This window comes from Euwallacea fornicatus, chromosome 2, assembly GCF_040115645.1.
Source record: "Euwallacea fornicatus isolate EFF26 chromosome 2, ASM4011564v1, whole genome shotgun sequence".
NCBI lineage: Eukaryota > Metazoa > Arthropoda > Insecta > Coleoptera > Curculionidae > Euwallacea > Euwallacea fornicatus.
Window position 1 is genome coordinate 4305559 of NC_089542.1, and position 22491 is coordinate 4328049.

At 33.3% G+C, this 22491-nt stretch overlaps 1 protein-coding gene, 1 long non-coding RNA gene and 2 other non-coding genes across 9 annotated transcripts in view; 1 reads left to right on the top strand and 3 right to left on the bottom strand.

Moving 5' to 3' along the window:
* LOC136344939 (ATP-binding cassette sub-family A member 17-like) overlaps positions 1-15220 on the bottom strand; it is a 32816-nt gene extending 17596 nt beyond the window's left edge. The window contains exons 1-14 of one of the 6 annotated variants that reach the window (XM_066292889.1): positions 14986-15220; positions 12036-12515; positions 11205-11978; positions 7918-8044; positions 7501-7801; positions 7246-7443; positions 6889-7154; positions 4945-5185; positions 4436-4609; positions 2571-2767; positions 2296-2512; positions 2082-2233; positions 997-1152; positions 731-941 (exon numbers count right to left, since the gene is read on the bottom strand). In XM_066292889.1, coding sequence (XP_066148986.1) covers positions 731-941; positions 997-1152; positions 2082-2233; positions 2296-2512; positions 2571-2767; positions 4436-4609; positions 4945-5185; positions 6889-7154; positions 7246-7443; positions 7501-7801; positions 7918-7920 — 2116 coding nt within the window. In that variant the 5' untranslated portion in view covers positions 7921-8044; positions 11205-11978; positions 12036-12515; positions 14986-15220. The other 5 variants (XM_066292856.1, XM_066292873.1, XM_066292866.1 and 2 more) reach the window with 5 other exon arrangements.
* LOC136345039 (uncharacterized) lies at positions 9989-11166 on the top strand. The gene is made up of 2 exons (XR_010733091.1): positions 9989-10200; positions 10284-11166. It is a non-coding gene; the product is annotated as an uncharacterized lncRNA (long non-coding RNA).
* Positions 15221-15428: 208 nt separating the features above from the next.
* TRNAI-AAU (transfer RNA isoleucine (anticodon AAU)) lies at positions 15429-15502 on the bottom strand. Its single transcript has one exon. It is a non-coding gene; the product is annotated as a tRNA-Ile (tRNA).
* A 1426-nt stretch (positions 15503-16928) lies between these two features.
* On the bottom strand, positions 16929-17001 carry TRNAV-CAC (transfer RNA valine (anticodon CAC)). The gene has a single exon. It is a non-coding gene; the product is annotated as a tRNA-Val (tRNA).
* Between the last annotated feature and the right edge of the window lie 5490 nt (positions 17002-22491).

Consider the following 22491-nt stretch of genomic DNA (forward strand, 5'->3'; position numbering starts at 1 on the left):
TTTACAAAACTGTATTGGAAGGTGGGCATTTCAAAAAGTATCGCAAATCACATTTTAATCGAAGAATTTGTTATGAGAAAGTTGTGCGCAAAATGAACAAAAACAGATATGTTTCAAGGGAGCATTTGGCAAAGTTTAGCAGCAATAAAGCCGAGTTTTTGCGTCGAATAGTAATCATGGATGAAACATTGGTCCATTATTTCACACTTGAGGTGACAGAGCGGTTAAAACAATGGACTTAATAGAGAGAATCGGCTCCAAAGTAGGCGAAAACCGTTCTATATGCAAGAAGGGTGGTGACGTCAGTTTTTGGGATTGCACGTGGAACAACTTTTATTAGCTGTCTCTCTGAAGACAACACAACGTACCAGTCCACATTTCCGTCAAGATTTTGAAGACCAAAATCAATTAACTCGGTTTTGAACTTTTCTCGGCCATCTCATTCGCCAGATTTAGCTCCCTCAGATTACTTTCTATTTCAAAATTTGAAAAAAGTTACTTGTTAGAAAAAGATTTTCCAATAATGAAGAGGTGGAGTCCGAGCTTGATGCTTATTTTGAAATATTCTAAGCTCCTTACTATCAACAGGGCATAAACGCTATAGAACATCACTAAGAAAAGTGTGACAATCTCAAAAGAGACTGTTGAGAAATAACGTAATATTTTTCAATTTTTTTCTATAAATGTTAGATCGGGTTCTTCTGGGACTATCCTCGTGGCATTTGCTTACCATACTTCAATTTTAATTGCATGGGTGTTCCCGAACACTTCGCTCTACCCTCGTTAATTATGATGACTTGGTCGGCCAGAGCATCCGCTTCTTCCATGAAATGAGTAGTAATGAGTATAGTCTTGTGTTTTCGCCATTGAAGCAACAAATCCCACATTTCTCTGCGTGATTGCGGATCCATTCCCGATGACGGTTCGTCCAGAATTAAAATCTGGAATATATGGTCCCGTGTCATATTTTCTGGCATTTTTATTCAGTTTTCTTACGTCAGGATCACCGATTACAGCCATCGCCAGACAGAGTTTTCTTTGCATACCCCCCGAGAGGGTGAGCGGACACTCATATTTTTTATCTTGCAAATTCAAGGTTTTTAGAAGATAATTTATTTCAGATTGTGCATCAGTGTAACTAACACCTTTCACCTGAAAATAAAAGTTTTTAGAGAAAATTAGTAATAGAAGGTGTTCCTAAAGAGCACGTACATATGGAGGAGGGTAAGTCATTAGTTTATTTCATGACGAAAAATTCATGTAAATATAGGTTCGCAAACGCTTTTTCATCTGTCAACAGGATGTTCAGGATTCAAAAAATTTTCAGTTCCTTTGCGGCTGCAGCAGTTTTGAAAAATTTAACTGAAATTTGGAAAATAGTTTACGCCATAGGACTTACATCGCTGGGCTGTCAAACGGTTTTAATAATCCACAGGGTGATTTTTTTTCAGGAGTCACGCCCCTTTTCCTTTTTCAAACTTTTTCGCGGTGCACCGCCACTGGATTATAAAATACAAAATGACTTTTTTAGTCTTATTTAGATACTTCTACATCTCGTATGCTTTTTCGTATCCACATCAGTCATCGCGAAGAAAAGTGAAACACGGCTTTTTTTAACTGATCAGATGAAATTAAAATTTATCATGAGTAGAAGATTATTTTCTATTATAGATGCTCCTCTGTGTATTCAGAATTTTGAGAGTTTATTTGTAAACACCATTTAAAAATGAATGTCTGGATGAGCCTAAATAATAACCTAAATAACAATAATAATAATCACTGAATGATAAAGTGATCTTCAACCCTTACACATTCGTCCGCCCTTCTTTTCGTTGCTGCCCGCAGTCTTTCGAATACCCCCGGAGTATTTCTTCCAGTTTCAAATGCATCTAATATCCGATTCCGTAACTCAACAACAGCGTTCACTCTGAATTTTTTTTAGTTTGAACACCCTGTAGATAGCTAACGAGGTGTTTGCAAAGCTACGTTCATATGTACTTTTAGTCATGAAATAAATTAAATTATGCCCCTCAGATATATACACGATATTTAACAACACTATGTATATCTAGATATTTTACCATAGCGAAAAAAATCAAATGTTGCAACACCGTCAAGTTCCAGAAAAACAGGTTATGTTGCGGACAAACACCAATGGATTGGGTTATGTCGGAAGTCTTGCAGATTTCTTTGTTGTTAATGTACATCCGGCCTTCAGTTTTTTCGATGATTCCTGCCAAGAAAAAAAGGATGAAACAATCTCAAATATATTATAAAATGCCGATATGTGTGTACCAGTAATAATGTTCATTATTGTGGATTTTCCAGCGCCATTATGGCCCAGCAGAACGGTGATTTGGTTCATGTTAACAGTCATATTCAATTCGTTAACCACTGTTCTTTGTCCGTATTTTTTGGACACGTCAAGCAAATTAATAGCGTATTTTTCCTTTCCGATAAGTGCTTCTCCTAACTCAACGTTTTCCGTAATGTTTCGTCTTCTGGTAAAACACTGTAAGTGTTGACGTAAAGCATAGTTTCACAGTAACTAAAGATATCGTGAATCGTACTGATTTTATGAATTTTAGAGGAAAATCTTTTGGCTGGGAAATACCATATTTTCCAGGTATTATAGCGTCAAGGTACAAAGTGAGGAAGAAGTAGATTATGGAGTCAAAGACGAGCATTGCGCAGGTTTGAAACATGGTAATTTCCTCAGATGACTCGCCTGCTGGTAGATGCCAATTTGACCATTGCACTCCTAGTTCTTTGTAAATTATGCAGAGCGTTATTTAAATAAGTAACGAAACCAAGGGGTGATTTTGAGACTAAAAGTTTATATTAACGTAACTCCGGTAATGGCTCATTTTCAAGATACAAGGTGTCGAAAATTCTTTTTTTTCGTAAAAAACTTGATAACTCTTTAGCAGATTTTGTCGAAATTTGGGAGATATTTATGGTTATTGTCGTTATTTAAGCACCACTGAGTTTTTAAAAACTCTAATATTTTTTCCGCACTGAGCAATTACAAATACAACTTAATACGAAAAAATAAAAAAAGTAAGTGGTAAATAAATAACAACAATAACCATAAATACCACTGCAAAATTTCAACAAAATTATTTAAAGGATTAATAACATTTTTATGACAAAAGTAACTTCATTTTAAAGTTTGACACTCTGTATTTTGAAAACTAACCCTTAACGAACTTATGTTTATAAAAATCTTAGAATCACTCAAAGGGCGACTCTCTTTCGTGCGCATGTGTATTATTAGTATTTGTAAATGAAAAATACTACGATTGTTGGCATTTTTCTTCATCATCAGTAATAACTGTCTTTTTTTATTATTTTAATTTTCTTTTTTCCCGATTTGAAATCTTTACTTTCCTCTATAATGAAAATAAGGCAAAAATAAAATAAAAAAATATATGACGTGTTAAATGTTTACATGAATTTTTAATTTTTGAATAATCTTTATTACTGATGACGCAAAAGCTTTGGCAAGCTAGTATAAGATTGATATTCATTCATTAGTCCCAAAATCAAATAGAAAGCATAATACATGCAGCTCTGAATTGTAAACTTTCTAATAAATTCCATTTCTTATTTCAAAAGCAGCATTAAATATAACAAAAATACTTTTTTCGACTTTATTTTGACGTTTGTTTATTGTTTTTAATATAGTTTACGTCAACCGTAAGGCTAAATGGCCGATTTTTTAAAGTAAAATTTCTTTCAAATTCTCTTTCAAACCTACATGCAATGGTGTACCGCGATTCAAAATCTATCGATTAGTTTTTGAAAAAAATAGCTATATATTTCGTAAAAAATCCAATACAAACTCGGTTAAACAGTACATAAACAATGAAAAAAATTGTTTACGGATAGAAAATTGGTTTGTTTTCGATTTTCTACTCACAGTCTTTGATTTAAAAAAAATAAAACATAAAAATAAAATTAAAAAATAGAATAAATTAACAAAAAAAAATAACCAAGGGCTGTTTGTGAGAGGAGCACAACTTCAAAACCAAATTAATTTCCTATCAACATACCAAGTTTGTATTGCTTTTTTACGGAATTTGTAGCTGTTTTTCTCAAAAACAAATCGATAGATTTTGAATAGTATTTTGTCACTGAATGTAGTTTTGAAGAGTCTTTAATTTAAGGTGTGACTTGATTCATGCGGTAATTTTTGAAAATCGTCCATATTGCCCTACCGGTGATGTAAACAGCATTGCTAAAAATAAACAAATATCAAAATAGAACATGTTTTGTCCTGTTTAAAGCGGCTTTTGAATTTTAAAAAATATATATTTTTTTTTAGAAATGAACGAAGAGGGCAGTTACAATTTAGAGCTGCACGGTATAATAAACGATAAATGCAGAAAAAACATACGGCATCTTTTTTAAAAAACTAAAATATGACATTTACCTCTAATCTCATACTGTGCAATTGCTGAAAATCCATAATGCAACGCCATGTTTGGCAACAACATAATGCATAAATGCATAGAGAAAGGAATGTTGCAAGTCGTGTCTATTATATACTTAGGTATAAAATAGCTGAAGATCCACACAACTACTCCTACCATAATTGCTATACAAGCTAAAACAACATTTTGAGTATTAAGATATTTTTGACTATTTAATTTAGAATAGAGAAATGCCAAAAATAGTCGATTTTCTATAATCAGAGACGCAAAAATCGAAGCTCATGTATCAAAACAGTTTTAATTATAGATGAATTATCCGAGTCTTTTCGAACGATAAGACTTAAGAAAATGAAATTACCTGCTGATGTCTAGTTGATGCCAGATAGTTCTGGTAACCTATCTGATGATTTCAATAGGGACGAAACTGAGTAACACATTTTTAATTATTGAATTCAGAGTTTTGAGACATATTCTTTCGATTTTTGACACATATTTTGATCAAACTTACGTTTATGGAATAAAGTACTTAGTAAAAAGCACTTAATGGTAATCGTGATACAGTACAGAATCAAAAACGTAGCCAAAATCATAAAATTGGAAAATTCTATTGGTGCATAGCCTACGTGGAAGAAGTCGAATTTCAGCAATGTAACAATAAGGAAGACAGAAACGATCGTTGGAATTATGCTGTAGATGAACCAGGCGGACCATCGAACCCATGATTTGATCCCCGCAATGCGCATTAATTCCTGAAAGTTCCAAAAAGAATAATTAGTAATTTATACAACTGGAGAATATAAATGAACATGAAAGCATACATTTTCGAAAAGTTAAAAAGTAATTATTTTCCTTAAAAATTACTGTTACCAAAAATTCAACTTCAATATATCTAGCTATTATACAGGGTGTCCCGAAATGATGGTCAAATCTTTGAACAGGGTATTCTACCAGCCATTTTAGGGAGGGATCTCTTTAGAAAATTTTTCAATTTGGACTCTTCCTGTCCAAATATTGGGGTGTCAAAATGGCGGAAAATAATCGTTTTTCTTATTCCTTAAAAACGGTTATACTTGGAAATATCAATTTTGGCACACATTATCAGCTAGTGAAACGCTATTTTGTAGTGGTGTTTAGCCTTTGGCTCATGTTTCTGGAGGGCGGGAATTAGCAACCCCTAATTTTGTTTTCCTCAGAACTTTTTCCTACAATAGCCGATTTCAACAATACTTCGTTTTTCAATACTAAACATAATTTAAAATTTTTTTTCACCCTTGTCATTTTTTCATACAACCACCAGTTTGCGTAAAAAAAAATAATATGCGTATATATATATAGTGATAATAAATAAATACCTAAATGACATAAACCATTGATATAATAGTCCGAGCGTGTCCACTACTTGAATTGTCGCTATCGAACTTCTAGCAAGAAATAACACAGAATTAAACCCGAAATGAGTTTCGAAGCTTTCCTATAAAATTCTAGAGATATTTTCTTATCATTTTAAAGAAAAAAATGTTCAGAAAAATTGTTCTACACGTATTTGCCCCCTTAATTATGATTTAATTTGCTTCAAATAAAACATTCTCAAACCATCTGAAAAACAAAAATACGTTACGGGGATCTCTAAACGCCATTTTCTTAGGCCTTTGATTCGCCAACTTTTCGCCCATTTAATTAAATCTCTATCTTTTACCGTTTCGAAGGACTCGTCCGAGGTAAGGAGGGTCTTACGTCCGAAGTAAGACCCTCCTTACCTCGGAGATATTCCATGTTGCGTAGGGCAAACCTGAATAAACACTTAAAAGCAACTAAAATCCTGAACTAAACCGAACTAATATTTTTTTTTAAAGGAAGAAAACCTCTATAAGTACTCGGCCTGTTAGTCTGGCGGTCAGGTTATAGAGGATTCACCCGTACTCGGGGGTTCTTACCCACTAGAAACCTTCCCTCTTCGCCATAGGTTGCTCTCTGAATCACTACTCAGCATTACTTCAGGAAGGAAGTAACTTGAATTAACCTTTTTTCTGTAGAAAAGGAAAAGTTTAACAGATAGTCGACTTCCTGGTCCGCCGGTCAGATTATATAGGATTCACCACTACTAGCGGAAAATTGCCCACTAAAAACCTCCTTTTTTCAACCTGAGGCCCTCCTGCAATAGCTACTAAGCATTACTTTAGGAGGAGGAGGATAGTTTAAGTTAACCTTTTTTTTTGTAGAGAAGCAAAACCTTTAGAGGTACCTAGTTTGTTGACCCGTGAGTCGGGCTATGTACGTCCCTGCTAGGGGACGTCTGCCCACTCAAAACCTTCCCTCTTCACCCTGGATCCCTTCCGCAACTGTTACTAAGCATTACTTCAGAAGGATAATCTAAACTAATCTGGAGTTCAAACTTTATAAACCATCCCCAACGGGTTATTATTAAAATTTAAAAAAATGAACTTTTCATCACCTTAATTCCGGTGTATTTTTCCTCAACTAGTCGCGGAAGCACAGCAGGGCAGACAAAAAGGAAACTAAATAAAGTGACTAGAGGTAAATAGCAACCAAAAAGGGTCGAAAATCCTGTATCGGAGTTATACGGAGGGTACGGAAATTCTTCGACTTCAAGAACCACTTGTGGAATGTTTCTGTCCAGTGCCTCGGCTTCCTTTTCGATGAAAGACATGTCAATTGCTGTCTGCAGAGTTAGGAAGCCATCCCAGTAGTAGTCGCTTCCTGTGACGAAAATGAATCAAGATTCAAATTTTGTCATTGACCAATCTTCATGGGCGGATGAATAGTTGCTCTTTTTAAGCGACATATTTACCTTTTCCAGGTTGGAAAGTGAATTCATCTTCGTAGAGTTTATTGGTTCTCCAATTGAAATACCTCTTATAGCGCCTGATGGTGTAATCTAGTTTCGACGATCCTGGCTCAGAGTTGAAAACTATCGCTATAAAAGCGGTAGCTTCGGTTTTAACGTATTCTTTCAGTAATAATTCTTTACTCTTAAACGGCATGATATCTGGAAACATCAATTTAAATTATTTTTGAGTATTTTAAATAATAAAAGTTTTCTCACTGTTGTTGATAATTTGGAGTTTCTCTTGTAGTCTGTGGACAATATCTGAAAAGTATTCTTCATCGGGAGTGTAGTAGAATATGGTTTCCTCCAAATTGATTCCATGGTAATTGTAGTCTACAAGGTACTTATCGTTGTATGTCGCGTTAGTAGTTTCGTGTTTGCTCACTTCGGTTATCTGACTTCTTGCGTAAGCAACCAAGATAAAAAAGAACACCGGAGTAATAATTTCGACAATGAACTCGAACCAGTGACTCTTTCTTATCCACCAGTTTTTCCATAAGACAGCCCATAGGGAATGCTGATAACAAATAAAAACTCGTCAAAATTAGCAAACTTTGATTTGTGAGAGAATTTTATACATTAAAGTTATAAATAACGGAAATAATTTCAATGGTGTTTATTTTTGTTACTTACCATTTTGCCTTAAAGAATACGTTGTAATGTGTGTTTAACTCATGGATGAGGAAGGAGGAGGAACCTCTTAAAAGAAGGCTCGTGTAGTGGTTCGTTTTAAAGGTCTTGAATCATTCTTCGTAGCAGGCTGTAATAAAAATGATTTTGAGTATTCGTTTTTGCAAAAAATTAAAATTTTATTTGTATTTGCGTTGCGTGTGTAATGAATAAAATTAGGTGACAGAAAATAGTAATAACTTTTTATTGAAACCGGTAACATTTAGAAGCGGTAAATTGAAAAGTTACGAATAAAATATTTTTTTTTGCAAGTGAATTTAATGATGACAAATAAAATATTTATATAAAATTGAACCCCCCCCAATTTCATCCTTATCCGTTTCACAGCAACCTGATCAAAAATTTTAAATGGCACAAGGGTTCCTGTGACGCCTCATATTTAAGATCTTTCAAAACCAAATTCCAAGGTATAATGCAATTTAAAATCTATCGATTCACTTTTGAAAAAAAAACGTTGTATATTTCGTAAACGATGCAATAGAAACTCTATTAAATACTAAATAAACAATAAAAACACTTGTTTGGTATGAAATCGGGTTGATTTTGTTTTTGTGCCCGCAGTCTTTTCGAGTACTGTCAAAAATAGCCGAAAAAAATGAAAAATTGAAGATTTCGTTAAATATCTTTTTAGCTTCAAATAGCTCAAAACCACAACCGTCCTTTCTTCATTTTTTCTACGATAAATCATGACGTTTTCAGATTTACCATCCGACGTTTTGTCTTTCGGCTACCATCATCAATTTTATTTTTTCTTGTGGGCGGCACATTGGATTTTTTGCCAGAAAAAATAGTGATTTTCTGTGGCTTGCGATGAATAGTGACTCATTTGGAGCAATATTACGCCCGAGTCTTGAATACAGTTCTCCAACGGTTGTCATGGAATTTTCATTGTTTACATAAAAACTATCTATTGCCTGGATGCTTCACATAGGTGGCAATATATCACTTGAAGCACTTATTGTGTCACGTGAATGCTTTATGATGGGAAAAACCATAAATTTAAGAAATTAAAACGATTATAATTTAGATAAGAGAAAATCCTTTTTTTTAAGTTTTAAAATCTAATTTTCTTAGAATCATTTGTTGTTTAAGCACATAAATTAGTAATTTGGCCGATAAACCTGAACTTTACTTAGGAAATTATTCATTATCCTTGCACGGTTCACGTTATATACAGGGTGTCAAAGTGAAAACAAAAAAAAGCAAAAAAATTAATTTCTTGGTTGGTAATGCTGCTATCTACACAAAATGTCGTATCGGGCGGTTTTTGGGGATAAGAAATCAGAATCCGTTTACATTTTCGATGCACAATGTAGAGGGCGTTGTCAGCGCTCGATGAACCCTCTTTAAAAGGGCATAACTTTTTCATCACCCGGTATAAAATTTATTTATGACTAAACTTGTGTTTTCCTACATTTTTTAAGGAAAAAAGGTCTCTTGTTAAAAATCTTTACGAGGCTTCCTTCTTGAGATATTTGAAGCTTAAAGTTCGCTGCATGTCTTGAACAATAATTTTAATGTACTACATTTCTATTCTTACAGTTGGATCGAAAAAAATCAAAACTTACTTTGACGTCCTGTATTTCGAAAAACGTCTACTTTTGGACTTAGGTAAATTGGGTTAAATCGTCATGTTTTGACCTCAGAAATCTTTGGTAGAATTTTGTACAGACCTTTTAGAGACACCCTGTATATAAAAGGGAATTACATTTTTATCTGAATGAGCCTAATCTTTTGTCTCATTTTGTTATTATCAGTAGTAAATGCGTGCTTAATATGCCAGTGACAGTCAAAAATAGAAAAACACTTATATTTGTCGAATTTATTTTGAAACAATTAAAATAAACAAAATCAAAGATATATTTTGGAACACTTAAGGCCTAAAATAAAGCAATTTCATAGAAAAAAATTAACAACACTCTTAACACATTTTTTTATATGGAAAAAATTTTTTATGGGCAAGCAAAAGTAGAGAAACATTTGTTTATTGTACATATGTATACCGGCAACACTGCATCACTGAAAATATTTTACGTCGATAGAGCAAGTTCATTTATCTACTTATGCAAATTTTTAGAAAGATCGCGATATCAGTCTTCCAGAAACGTCTAACCTACCATCGACCGGGAATCGCCCGGTATACAAATACAATCATTTCCAATATGTCTCGAGGAAAACCTGTGTGTTTGGATGTGAAAAAATTAATTATTTCCATATATAAATCAGGTATGAAGCGATAGCATATTGGGTGCGAATTAAGTCTAAATCAATGTGTTATATAAAAAATTATCCGTTGCTTTAATTTACAGGAAACGATAACGGCCCTTCCCAAATCTGGCCGAACTCCTAAAACCCCAAAAAGTAACGATCGAAGAATAGTAGGAACCTCCAGACAAGATCCGAAGAAAACAATGGTAGATATCTGCAGTGAAAATGGGCAGCTAGGAATACCATCTAGTACTGCGCGACGTCGACTTGAAGAAAATGATCTTTATGGAAGAAGGGCCGCAAAAAAACCCTTCATTTAGGCGAAAAATAGAGCGGCCCTTTTAGAATTCGGAAGAGAACACTTAAATTGGACGAATGAGAAGTGGAAAACGGTACTATTTTCGGATGAGAGTAAATTTAATTTATTCTAATCTAATGATATTCAGTACATACGACGTCCTGTTAACGAAAGGTATAGTCCCAAGTTCACAAAAGGCACAGCTAAATTTGGTGGTGGCGGATTGATGGTTTGGGGGTCCGTTTCTGGATTTCGTATAGGACCAGTTGGAAGAATAGATGGAATAATGGATCGATACAGGTATTTAGAAATAATAAGACATGTTATGTTGCCATATGGGAAAGATAACGTACCTCTTAAGTGGATTTTTCGACATGAGATTGATACAAAGCATACCGCCAAAATTATTAAAGAGTTTTTTGCCACCAATAATGTCAGTGTAATGAAATGGCCTCCTCGAAGTCAGGAACTCAACCTCATTGACAATCTCTGAGACAGGATCATCCAGATAAATTTACAAACAAGGTAGAACTATTCAGTGCGCTAGAAGATGCCTGAAACTCGATTGAGCAGATAACAATTAATAAATTATTAGATTCCATGAAAAGGAGATGTAGTGCAGTTTTACTAAATAAGGGTTATGCAACAAAATATTGATAAAATACATTTAATTTTTGAATTAAAAAGTTTGTTTCTCTGCTTTTGGCTACTACTGAATACTTACATTTGACTTTTGATTTCGTACGTCCAAGATATTTACAGATCTTGATGAAATGACGTGCTGTACCAAAACTTTTGTGAGTAATTGTATATATCAATAATTCACGTACGTGTATTAACAAAGGGGGGGAGCGTCATACTATCAATTGTTTTTAGAGCTTCAACCATCGAATTTGTTTAATGATGTTAATGACGTACCACGCTAGCATAAAAAACATGTACAACAAAGATTATTTAAATGAAACCATTTTTGTGTCTTTTTTTCTATGTCGCAATTTCCATTGTTCTCAATTAAGTTGGGTATAATTTCTAATAAAACATAAAAATATTCTCGTTACAGCAGATCAAAATCAATAAATACCGAATTAATTAGGTAGAATTGCTGTAGTCATAAGTATTTAAAAAAAAGCTACCTATAAATACATACCTAATAAACACAAATATTGTACAAAATGTCAGTGAAGTATCGATTTTTCTTTATATACATATTAGATAACGAAGAGATAATTTACTGATAAATTACATTTTATGATACCATTCTTTATGAATTGATCAACAACAATCGATTTGGCGTTGAATTGATCATAATGTCAATGTAAATCCTAAATACATCGATGAAAAAATGGATATTTCTCAATACTACCATACGTTCCAACCATCCCCGGCATATGTCGGTCGACAAACGAAAGTAAGTTCCGGTGAATGTCGGACGACAGGTCTGAATAGGATTATCTCGTCGTCCAGTAATCATTCTACTACGTAACTAGCCAAAACTAACCTGAAATGGGCCTAATAAACATAAAATTAATTTAAACGTTAATAAAAATGAACTGACCTTCCTTTTTTTTGGTTCAGGAGGTGAAAATCTTCCAAAGACACCGGGCTGAGGATCTCTGTTGGCCGAATTGTATTAGCCAAATGGTGTGGGGTTTGAGTTTTGGCCCTCCGATCCATTAAAATCGCCCTCTCTCTTCCCCATGGCACGAGAAAGTCGTCTTTCGGCATTCTGTCCAAGCGCTTCAGCCACCCACACTATCTGTCTCGGTTCGCAGCTCTCCTCCCAACAATCTCACTCTCACCCTTAGATCTCATTAACTTGCCAATCACGTCCCAAAGTCCTTCCTTTGCTCCTCACCCTCGACTAACTCTCGCCCACTCGCCCTCTCGCGCAAAATCTCTCTCTCTCTCTCTGATCTCTGTGCGTTTGACCTCCCACTCCGAACACTCCCACAGCGTGTAATTCGAGGTGGCCACGAAGTCGTTTTAGGGAAACAATATTTTTAATTTCTCCAGTGGCGTCCCCATTGATGTTACCCTAAACATTTTAAATGAAAAATATGATACTTCACTGAGGAAAAAAAATCTGAATGATTCATATTTCTGTTCAAAGGAGGTCTTTTAAATATTGTTTAGCACGTTAATTATTTTCGGAGGTATTCACACATATTCATTCAAACTACATTTTTTACTATAGTACGGGACTAATGTAAGTTAATCTCTTCGTCGAAGGGACCTTCGATTTTGAACAGGTGGAAAGTACTTACTCCTCCTCAAAATTCATTTTCTTCTCAGCTGAAGTGAACTTTGCTACCGTGTATGTATAACCTTGTATTTCCTTAATCCCCTTTTATACGAACCACCCTGTGGCACACTTAAGGCCTGATTCAGAGCATATCGTAGACTATGCTCAACATACACTTTAGCCCATTTGATCCCTTCCATAAAGAATCCATAGCTGCCAAACTAATTGCCTTTATGATAACAATATAGTTCTTATTGAGATGACTCAAGTGAGCTAAGCTTTTTAACGCCAATTGGCGCTACTCGGTGGCGCGACGAAGTTGTTAACAGCGACCAGACGACCCATTAAGTGGCTAGCCCGCAGCCCAGATTTAATGTCGCTTAACTTATCTTTATGGGTCTATCTGAAGGATTCTATGTATTTTTTGCAAGCTCAAAACTTATAAGGTTTAAAGATAACGGTAAGAACAGCTGTGCACACATTACCCCTGCTATGGTTAACGCCGATTGTTCAGGGAAATTTAATGGAAGAATGGAGAAACGTCTCATTCGTATCGAAAAACATTTCGAACCATATTTGTAAATACAGTGGTGGAAAAAAGTATGGAAACTTTTGAATTTTGCATTTAAATTAGACATTAAGGAATATAGGCAAGAACCATTACTTGAAATATAAACTAAATATATTGCTCATTTATTTAAACAATAAAATTAAAATTTTCATTCGCAAGTACGCCCTGTAGAAAATAAATTCAAAATTTACATGGAAAAAAGTATGGAAACTTTTACGTTTTAAGACCACGTTTACAACAAAAAAATTATTAATATTTTGTAGAGTAACCATTAGCATCTAGAACTGCTTGGCATCGTTTGGGCATAGAATCTATAAATTTTTAAAGCGTCTCGTTTGGTATTTTAGACCATTCCAATTTAATTATTTCGAAGAGTTCTTTCAAATTTTTAATATTTGAATGGGTTCGAATCCGTCGATCCAAAATATTCCACAAATGTTCAATTGGGTTCAGATCTGGAGACTGAGATGGCCATTCAAATTTGGTAATATTTTTCTGTAAAAACCATTCTTTTACTATCTTTGCAAAATGCTTGGGATCATTGTCCTGCTGAAAAACCCATCTAATCGGCATTTCTTCTTCTGCAAACGGTAACAGTTTGTTCTCTAGAATGTCTTTATATTGAAATCGATCCATAAGCCCTTCAATTAGAACGATCGGCCCAATTCCAGATCTCGAAAATACACACAAGATATACCCGTAACTTATTTTTGTGGCACCCCGTACACAAAAATCCATACACTTCATACAGCTCTAAATGCACCCTACATCTTTTATATGAATATTTTCTCTGTATCTACAGGAGTTGGCAGAACAATGACTTTAACATTGAATATAGAACCCCCTGTATACTACCATCATTAAAATCCATAACATCGTCAAAACTTTCGGGACATGATAACGTAAAAATGGGTCTACTGACCGTTGCTGTAACTCCCAAAATTGAATATTGCAGAATTTAAGAGCAACCAGTTATTGAAGCTGGCTTGGGCCCTTACATTATTACAACCCAATCAAAATCCCAGTTCTTAGAACACTTATAGACTAAATGACCAATGTTATCTTCGAATTAAAAAAAAAATTATTTTTTTTAATTCTGGTGTTACGTGCCCTTATAAGCATTCATAATTAATATTTTGAGAAAAGTTTTAACGGCAAATACATAAATGAGTCAAATCACTAATTATCTAGATGATTCACAATAGATTAGTCAGGAGAAAATCCATAGTAATTAAATAATACTAAAATATACCACGTGTGAAGTAATGATAAACCCTAATTTTTCTTTAAGGGGTCAAATTTGAGTACCCCTATTTGAACCACAATTAATATGTAGAAGACTATTCTCAAGTATATTTACAATATAAATATTTAATTTAAAATACCCGTTATAAGGTAGTGGGATATCGAGAAAGAGAGAAATTCTTCAGTCTCATTAATGATAATAACTCACCAAAAACTTTTGGTGACTCGAGATTTTGGATGATCATCTGAAGAAATTTGTTTGTCTGGACTATACCCACCAGAAGTGGCCTGATATCCACAACTAAAGTAAAGCCGACCCAGCTTTTCTCCACCAATAGAAAGACGAAATTATAATTCCGAAAGGGAGCATTTTGCCTTTGAGAACAGTTGCTAAGGAAACTTCAACGAACTCGCTAAATTTTGTAATTTTCTTCGTTTTCAGCTTACCTCAGATACACTAACGCTCATTTACACCCCGGTGCAGAATAACAGCCACTAAGAAGTAATCCAGACTCCATAAAAGAAGCACTAACAATCCCTTCACTTAGAGAATTAAAAAACTCTTGTCTCTCAATTGAAGTTGATACACTCACTATTTGATCACATTTCACAACTCTTAAGGACGAAACTTCTTTAAACCATCGAGACGGATTTTCCTTTAAACGCAAAGCGCTTGCTCCTTATATTTATAATTATAAGAAAAGATTATCTGTGTGGGAACATGAGATAACTAGATTGATAAATTCTTAATTGATTTTCTTTTTGATAAATAATGGTAATATTTTATTTAAAAAAATTAAGAACAGTACATAAATATTTTGTTTTAAATGGTAATAGTATTAATAAAAAAGTAAAAATTATTTAAAAACATATTTCAATTTAAAAAAAAGTGGCCCATGAGGGGATCGAACCCGCGACCTTCGCGTTATTAGCACGACGCTCTAACCAACTGAGCTAATGGGCCATTGAAGGTTTTGTTATAATGTTCAAAGAACCCTTACCAGAACCTTTCGATTTCGATAAAAATTATAGAAAACTTCGGAAAAAACATTTAAAACAATAATAAATCAATGTAGTAATTACCTGAAAAGGTATTTATTATTTATAAATTGTTAATTAAGCATATAAAATTAAAACATTGTGTATGGTCATTATTGTTATAACTAAGCGCATATATTACTTAAATAATAGTAACATGCGCAACATGTACTAAGCAGCGATCTCGTTTGATCATCCACATCCTTATCCCACCAACCAAGGTTCAAATACTTTCATTAAGTCGGTAAACTGATTTAACTCAGTGGCAGGAAATCATCAAAAATAAAGAAAACTTTCATACACACAGGATGTCTTTGGCTAAGTGTCCATTAGAAGTATTTAGAGAACCGCGAAAGCTCGAAAATCACAATTTGATTTGCAGCTATCTGAACCCAAGATCTATTGATTGAAAGAACTTTAAAATGGCGGCCCATCAGTAAGTACCGAAAATTGATAACAACTCACAAATGATGTAATGTGTAAATGTATTACAATGATACAAAGTTTCGTATGTAACATACTGATAAACTAAAATGTCAACTTTCGGAAGACATAATGGTCTTATGTAAAATTTGGCAAAAAACTGCTGTGTAAAAAACTTATTATAGGAGAATTAACAAAGGCAGGAAAACAAACTGTTTTCAGTAGAAAGTCGATTTTAAGTTTGTTAATTATCTACAGGGTGGTCTATAAAATAAACTGAACTAAGCCAACAAAAAAATACCAAAAACTCATTTTTTTCAAATGAGACACTCCGTATTTTCTTATATAGGTTAAAAGAACATTTCATTCTACATTCAATCATGTAACATTTTCCTATTCTTACATAAAAAATTTTTTTCAGTTATTTGAGTTTTGATCAGGTATATTTACAGGGAGAAAAATGTTTGGAAAAAAATGGTGAACATTATAAACAATTATTAAAATAATTTGTTGGCATATAGTTAAGGATATTACAACACCAAGATAATACATATATATATATTTTTTTATTAATAAATTCCAATATATTTTCAATGAATAGATCTTTGGCTCAAAGACTGCATACCAAATTGTGTTTTTTTGGCTTTCGCGGTTTTCAAAATACTTCTCATAGGCGGTCAGCTACAGATACCTCGTGTATAATCCATATGATCCTCCTTTAAGCACAACAGAAATACTATCTACATAGATGAGATATACAAATTTATCGTAATTTATTAGTTATAAATAAAAAAAAGATTATTATTTTGAAGTGTTTGCAAAAAACAATAAATAAATATTACTATATTTATTACAATAAATTTTTGTTATTGTAATATAAAATTTGTAGTAATATTCCCTAAAGAAATTTAATTAAAAAAAAATCAAAATGTTTCCGCCCGGGTTCGAACCGGGGACCTTGTGCGTGTGAAGCACACGTGATAACCACTACACTACGGAAACTTGTTATTAAGGTGTGCAGGAATAACTATTAACTAAACTATTGCGCTCTTAAAATTTTTAAATTATTAATTATAACAGATGACATAAAGAATTGGAAAAGAAAAATTACTAAAATAGAGAAACTCAGAATTTATTTCGCCAAAGAAAGTCTACACACTTTTGTCTGAGTTTGAAAATAACATATTGATGAAGAAAAAATATTTGCATTTCAAAAATAAAACCAAATGAATTACTTATTTTTAAAATATTAAACAAGTTTCATGCAGGATTATGAAAAAGAAATGTCCCCGAAAGCTATCCAGAGAGAAGTAAGACAATATAGGATTCATGCATTAAATTTAATACATATGAGAGTCTCAGGAAGATTTAAAAAAATATATTTGAAATGCAAGAAAAACACCTGGAAAAGTTTTTGCAATAAAGAATTATAGGACTATTGTGAGCTTATAAAATTGTATCCATTGGTGTTTTTCACCATGTTGATTAATTTAAGAACGTCATTACCGATAAATTTCGTCTCTACACCTGTCGAATTACTGAACGATACAAAAAGACCATTTATGTGAAAATTTCTGCAATTAAATTGCAATAAGCGTCCATAAGCGTCGTTTTGACTGTTTACTTCGTCTGCCATTTAGTTTCACTATTAAAGCATTAGAGCTGAGCATAATTGTTGATAGCTGCTTATTTCAATTTGCAGCCCCATTGCATGGCTTTTATTATAAATACCGGGTTTTTTTTTTAATTTTGTTCAAATACTTATTTTAGAGGGAATAAAACCAAGTTGATTATTTATTTATTTCTGCATTTTATATTGTTGGTAGTATCTCAATATAAGTTCAATGAATATTTTTAAAAATAAAAAATATTTTTCAATTCGTTCATTTCGCGTCTTTTCTGACACAAATTATACGAGGCATTCAACGTAATCATTAAATTTGTCAGAAAATCGCAAGGAATATGTCAAAAGCCGGCAAAAATTAAATTGCAAGCGCTTTTTTCGCGTCCTGTACATCTTAGAAAATACTTTATTTTAATATTATTGACCAAAACATAAAACACAACAATTTTAACACATGTGTATAAGAAAATAATCATTTACGTAAATTACCCAATAATTCTGAAAGGGTAATAAATAGGGATTGCAATTAACTTATTTTTTATTTCATTAGGTAGAAACATTTTCTTAAACACAGCTTCTCCTTCCTTCGGAACCTAAACGTAAAAGTTATCAAGGCCAAAAATTCACATTCGAGGTTGATCCGCAACAACAATATAACACAAAAAAGACTTATCAAATGTATGTCATTAAATCAGGAAACTGTTTTTTTTTACGAAATATTGACGGAATTTCTTAAGAAAAATTAATACATCTGGAAAAGCCAAGATTTTACACGTCAGACAAAATACCTATTTAATTTTTTTATTGCACCGAAACATCTGTTATTTTGCGTCATTAATTACACCAATTAAGAGAATTGTGTTCGAAGACATTCCAAAAGATTTTAGTCGCCACGCTGTCTGGAGTCCAAAGATAACGAACACATGGTTTAGCTCAGCCATCCTCAGTATCACTGTATTTATGTTTAAAAAACCAAAAATACTTCATAGAATTTGAAATTTGTCTGTAACAAAAATAGGACCGTAGCCGCATGTTTTCATACCAAAAGAAAAAAATTACACAGGGTGTCTCAAGAATATACTGACAAACTTTAAGGGGTTGTGGGATGCATCGACACAAACTTTTTTCTATAGTAAACATATACAAGTAAAACAAAAAAAAACTTGAATTTTTCATTTGAGGAACCTACCGATATGCAGCGATGGACTGGAAGAAAAGATCCTGTAGCTTGACCCGCGCGTTCTCCTGATTTCAATACGCTGGATTTTTTCCTTTGGGGTTATCTCAAATCTCTAGTCTACGAAACGCCTATTCGTAATGAGGAAGATCTCTCACCAAGAATAATGGCTAGTTGCAGACATCTAGAAGCTATTCCCGGAATATTCCATAGGGTCCGCGAGTCAATGAACCGACGGTGCAATCTTTGTATTGAAGCAAATGGTCAACATTTTGAACAGTTACTGTAATCCATCGTTTGTTTATCAATAAAACAACGTCTGCAACGAACAAAAAGTGATTATAATAACCAATGCCACATTGCCCATTTTCTGCTCAAACGGTAATTTGTAGGCATATGTTCATTTAAGGAAAAAAGTTTGTATTGTTTTCTCCCATCACCCCTTAAAGTATTACCGATATACTTTCGGACACCCTATATGCAATGTTAAGAATGCTTGGTGCTTAGTATGTGGCCATATCATCAAATTAATTACCCAATTCCCTAATAAAATAATTCGTATAGTAGAAACTTCCTACCTACTAAAATAAAATCAGTCTCTGCTAAACGGAGTCCGCAAACGGGTCATGAGACAGACCTATGTCAGTGGCTTAATAGGCTTCATCCTGTATGAAATTTGTCTATTCCTCATGTGCGTTTTTATTTCAGTATTTCTTAAAAAGTTGGTGTAAGTATCAGTGAACTTGTGAAAAACTCAAATGTATCTTAAATCAACGATTTGAAAGGGGTCAATCATCCCCTTTCTCCTTATTGGACTTATAGGATATTTCCGGTGTCCACTGTTTCGTAGGAGTGACACCATTTTTAAAGTTAATGTGTTTTTTGTTAGACTTGTATCTGCAAATGTGCGCATGGCTACCGGATAATATTTTTAGGTAAGTTTTTCATGGATAATGGAAAGGAGACAAAGCTAGGTAAGCTATAATCAAGGATCCTTCAAATTCAAGTAGCTGCATTCATGGACTTTGTGATATGTGTTAATTATGAGTGTGCAGTTCTATGTCATATGGAATATTGGCATGCTTCTTTAACTACACATTTACATCCGGTGTCAGAGATTTATCGCAACGTCCAACTTCAAGTTAAGTAAGATTTGCATAGTACCATCCTATACAGGGTGTTTAGAAAAGTTGGTACAAACCCTAAGCAGGTGAAAGTGGACCTAAAAATAATAAAACGTTCTTAGAAACACTGATGCGCCGAAGCACCGTTATTGAGACGCGGCCCTCCAAAAGGGTCCTATTATTTGGATATTTTTAAAATAACTTTCTTCCTGATTAAGGTGACGGAATGGAAATTAGTGGTGATGATCACACCATAAAGGCCTTTGCCTATCATAAGTTGCATCAAGTTCGATTATAAATAAGTCAGGTAATAATTTCTGTTAAGGGTGGTTTTCTAGCTACCCTTAGCAGAAACTTTTCGAATTTTTTTCATTCCTTTGAATTATCTAGTAAATAATATTATTTTTCTGATGATTTACTCCTTTTTGAATAAAAAAAATTTTGTACTTTCTTTTCAAATTCTATGTATTTTAGTCAGCAATAATTATTTTTTAAATAGTGCATAGCTCAGAACAATTTTCTTAAAACATTTTCACATGATTTTTACGGTGACAGTTTCATTGTAGTCACTTACATGTTTTTTTTAAATACATTTTATGATTGATATATATGATGATGAATATAACAATTTATTGTCTTTACATTTGCTTTCTTGTGTTAATTAGCCACTTTGTAGACACATCCGCAGGTCTCTTTCAGCGTGCAAAATATTCAAAATTTATCAGAAATTATAGGAAATATTTCCATTACAGAAAGGGACAATTCCTGTGAGGCAACTATCACTATGAAGGATGCCTATTATGTGAGAATGTTAAAAAATGTTACTGTTCTGAGTCATACCTTGTAAAAATAATTATTTGTGACTAAACTACGCTGAATTCAAAAAAATATATAGAATTCTTGTTGATCAAAAAATCTTAATTTATTAAAAAATATTATTATTTTGTTAATAATGCACATGAATTAAAATTATTTGAAAAATTTCTCTTAACGGTAGTTAAAAAACTACCCTTATTTATAATCGATTTTGATGAAACTTATGATAGTTAAAGATCCTTACTGTATTATTATTACCTACATTTTTCATTCTATTATTTTAATCAGAAAGAAAAATAAATTTAAATAATATCTATATAATAGGACCCATTTGAAAAGTCATCACGACCCTGTATGAAAGGTGTCTTTGAAAAGTTGGTTCCTGAGAATGATCCTTTATTAATATTTTCGAGACGTTTTGAGATAAGTTAATGAAATTTTGTACTTTATTATAATTTTTTGTGCTCTTTCTTAATCTCAGGAAAGAAATTAAAGCAGGTACTACAGTAGTGTAGTGTTTAAAAAGTCTCTGCACTTTTTTGTACCTGACTGTATTGACGATTCTACAGGGTGTCTCTAAAACGTCTGTACAAAATTCTACCACAGATTTCTGAGGTCAAAACAAGACGATTTAACCCAATTTACCTTAGTCCAAAAGTGGACGGTTTTCGAAATACAGGGCGTCAAAGTGAAAACAAAAAAAAGCAAAAAAATTAATTTCTTGGTTGGTAATGCTGCTATCTACACAAAATGTCGTATCGGGCAGGTTTTGAGGATAAGAAATCAGAATCCGTTTACATTTTCGATGCACAATGTAGAGGGCGTTGTCAGCGCTCGATGAACCCTCTTTAAAAGGGCATAACTTTTTCATCACCCGGTATAAAATTTATTTATGACTAAACTTGTGTTTTCCTACATTTTTTAAGGAAAAAATGTATTATTATACCTTCTTATTAAAATCTATCTTATTAAAAATCTCTACGAGGCTTCCTTCTTGAGATATTTGAAGCTTAAAGTTCGCTGCATGTCTTGAACAATATTTATTTTTAAAAATATCTAGAGGATTATTGACGGTTTATGCGAATCTCAAGTTCTTTGTAGCTGACACAGATATCCTGATATGATATCGTTATATCTAATACAACGAGTTTGATAAGTTGATAATGCAACTAAAATTAAATTAATAAATCATGGAATATTTTGCACTTTGAATTATTAAAAAAATATATTGAAATCCAAAAACCTACACTGTTTGCATACTATGGAGGTGCTTTGATGTTCTTTGCAAACAAATTTCTTAGACCTGTGGCACTTGGTGTCAACTTTGTCGTAAATGTTTCTTGGGTCGAAGTAACATCTTGATCTCTTCTTGTGCTGGCTGGCTAGGGAAGGTTGTTCCAGTTCTTCCCCTGAGACGCTTTCCATTGCCTCTTCTTCCACTTGCTCTTCCGCGTGGACAGATTGTCAGCAGCGCTCCATTAATTGACGGAGAACCGTCTCAAGGCTCTTTCGAAGGCCAAAATTATTTAGTCGTCTCTGGATCATAAGTGCCGTCGAATATCCAGTCCATATTCATCTTCGGTGGGAAACACCACTTTTTGATAATCGAGAAGAAACATACATTTTGATCGAGATCAAGTCCTCAAAAAAGTGTCTTAATAATATAAAATTTTCACTCCTTTAGCTACAAGATTTCGGAAATTAACTCCAAAGTCTAAGTTAACCACAAAGACTTATTTTTTTGTACCTTT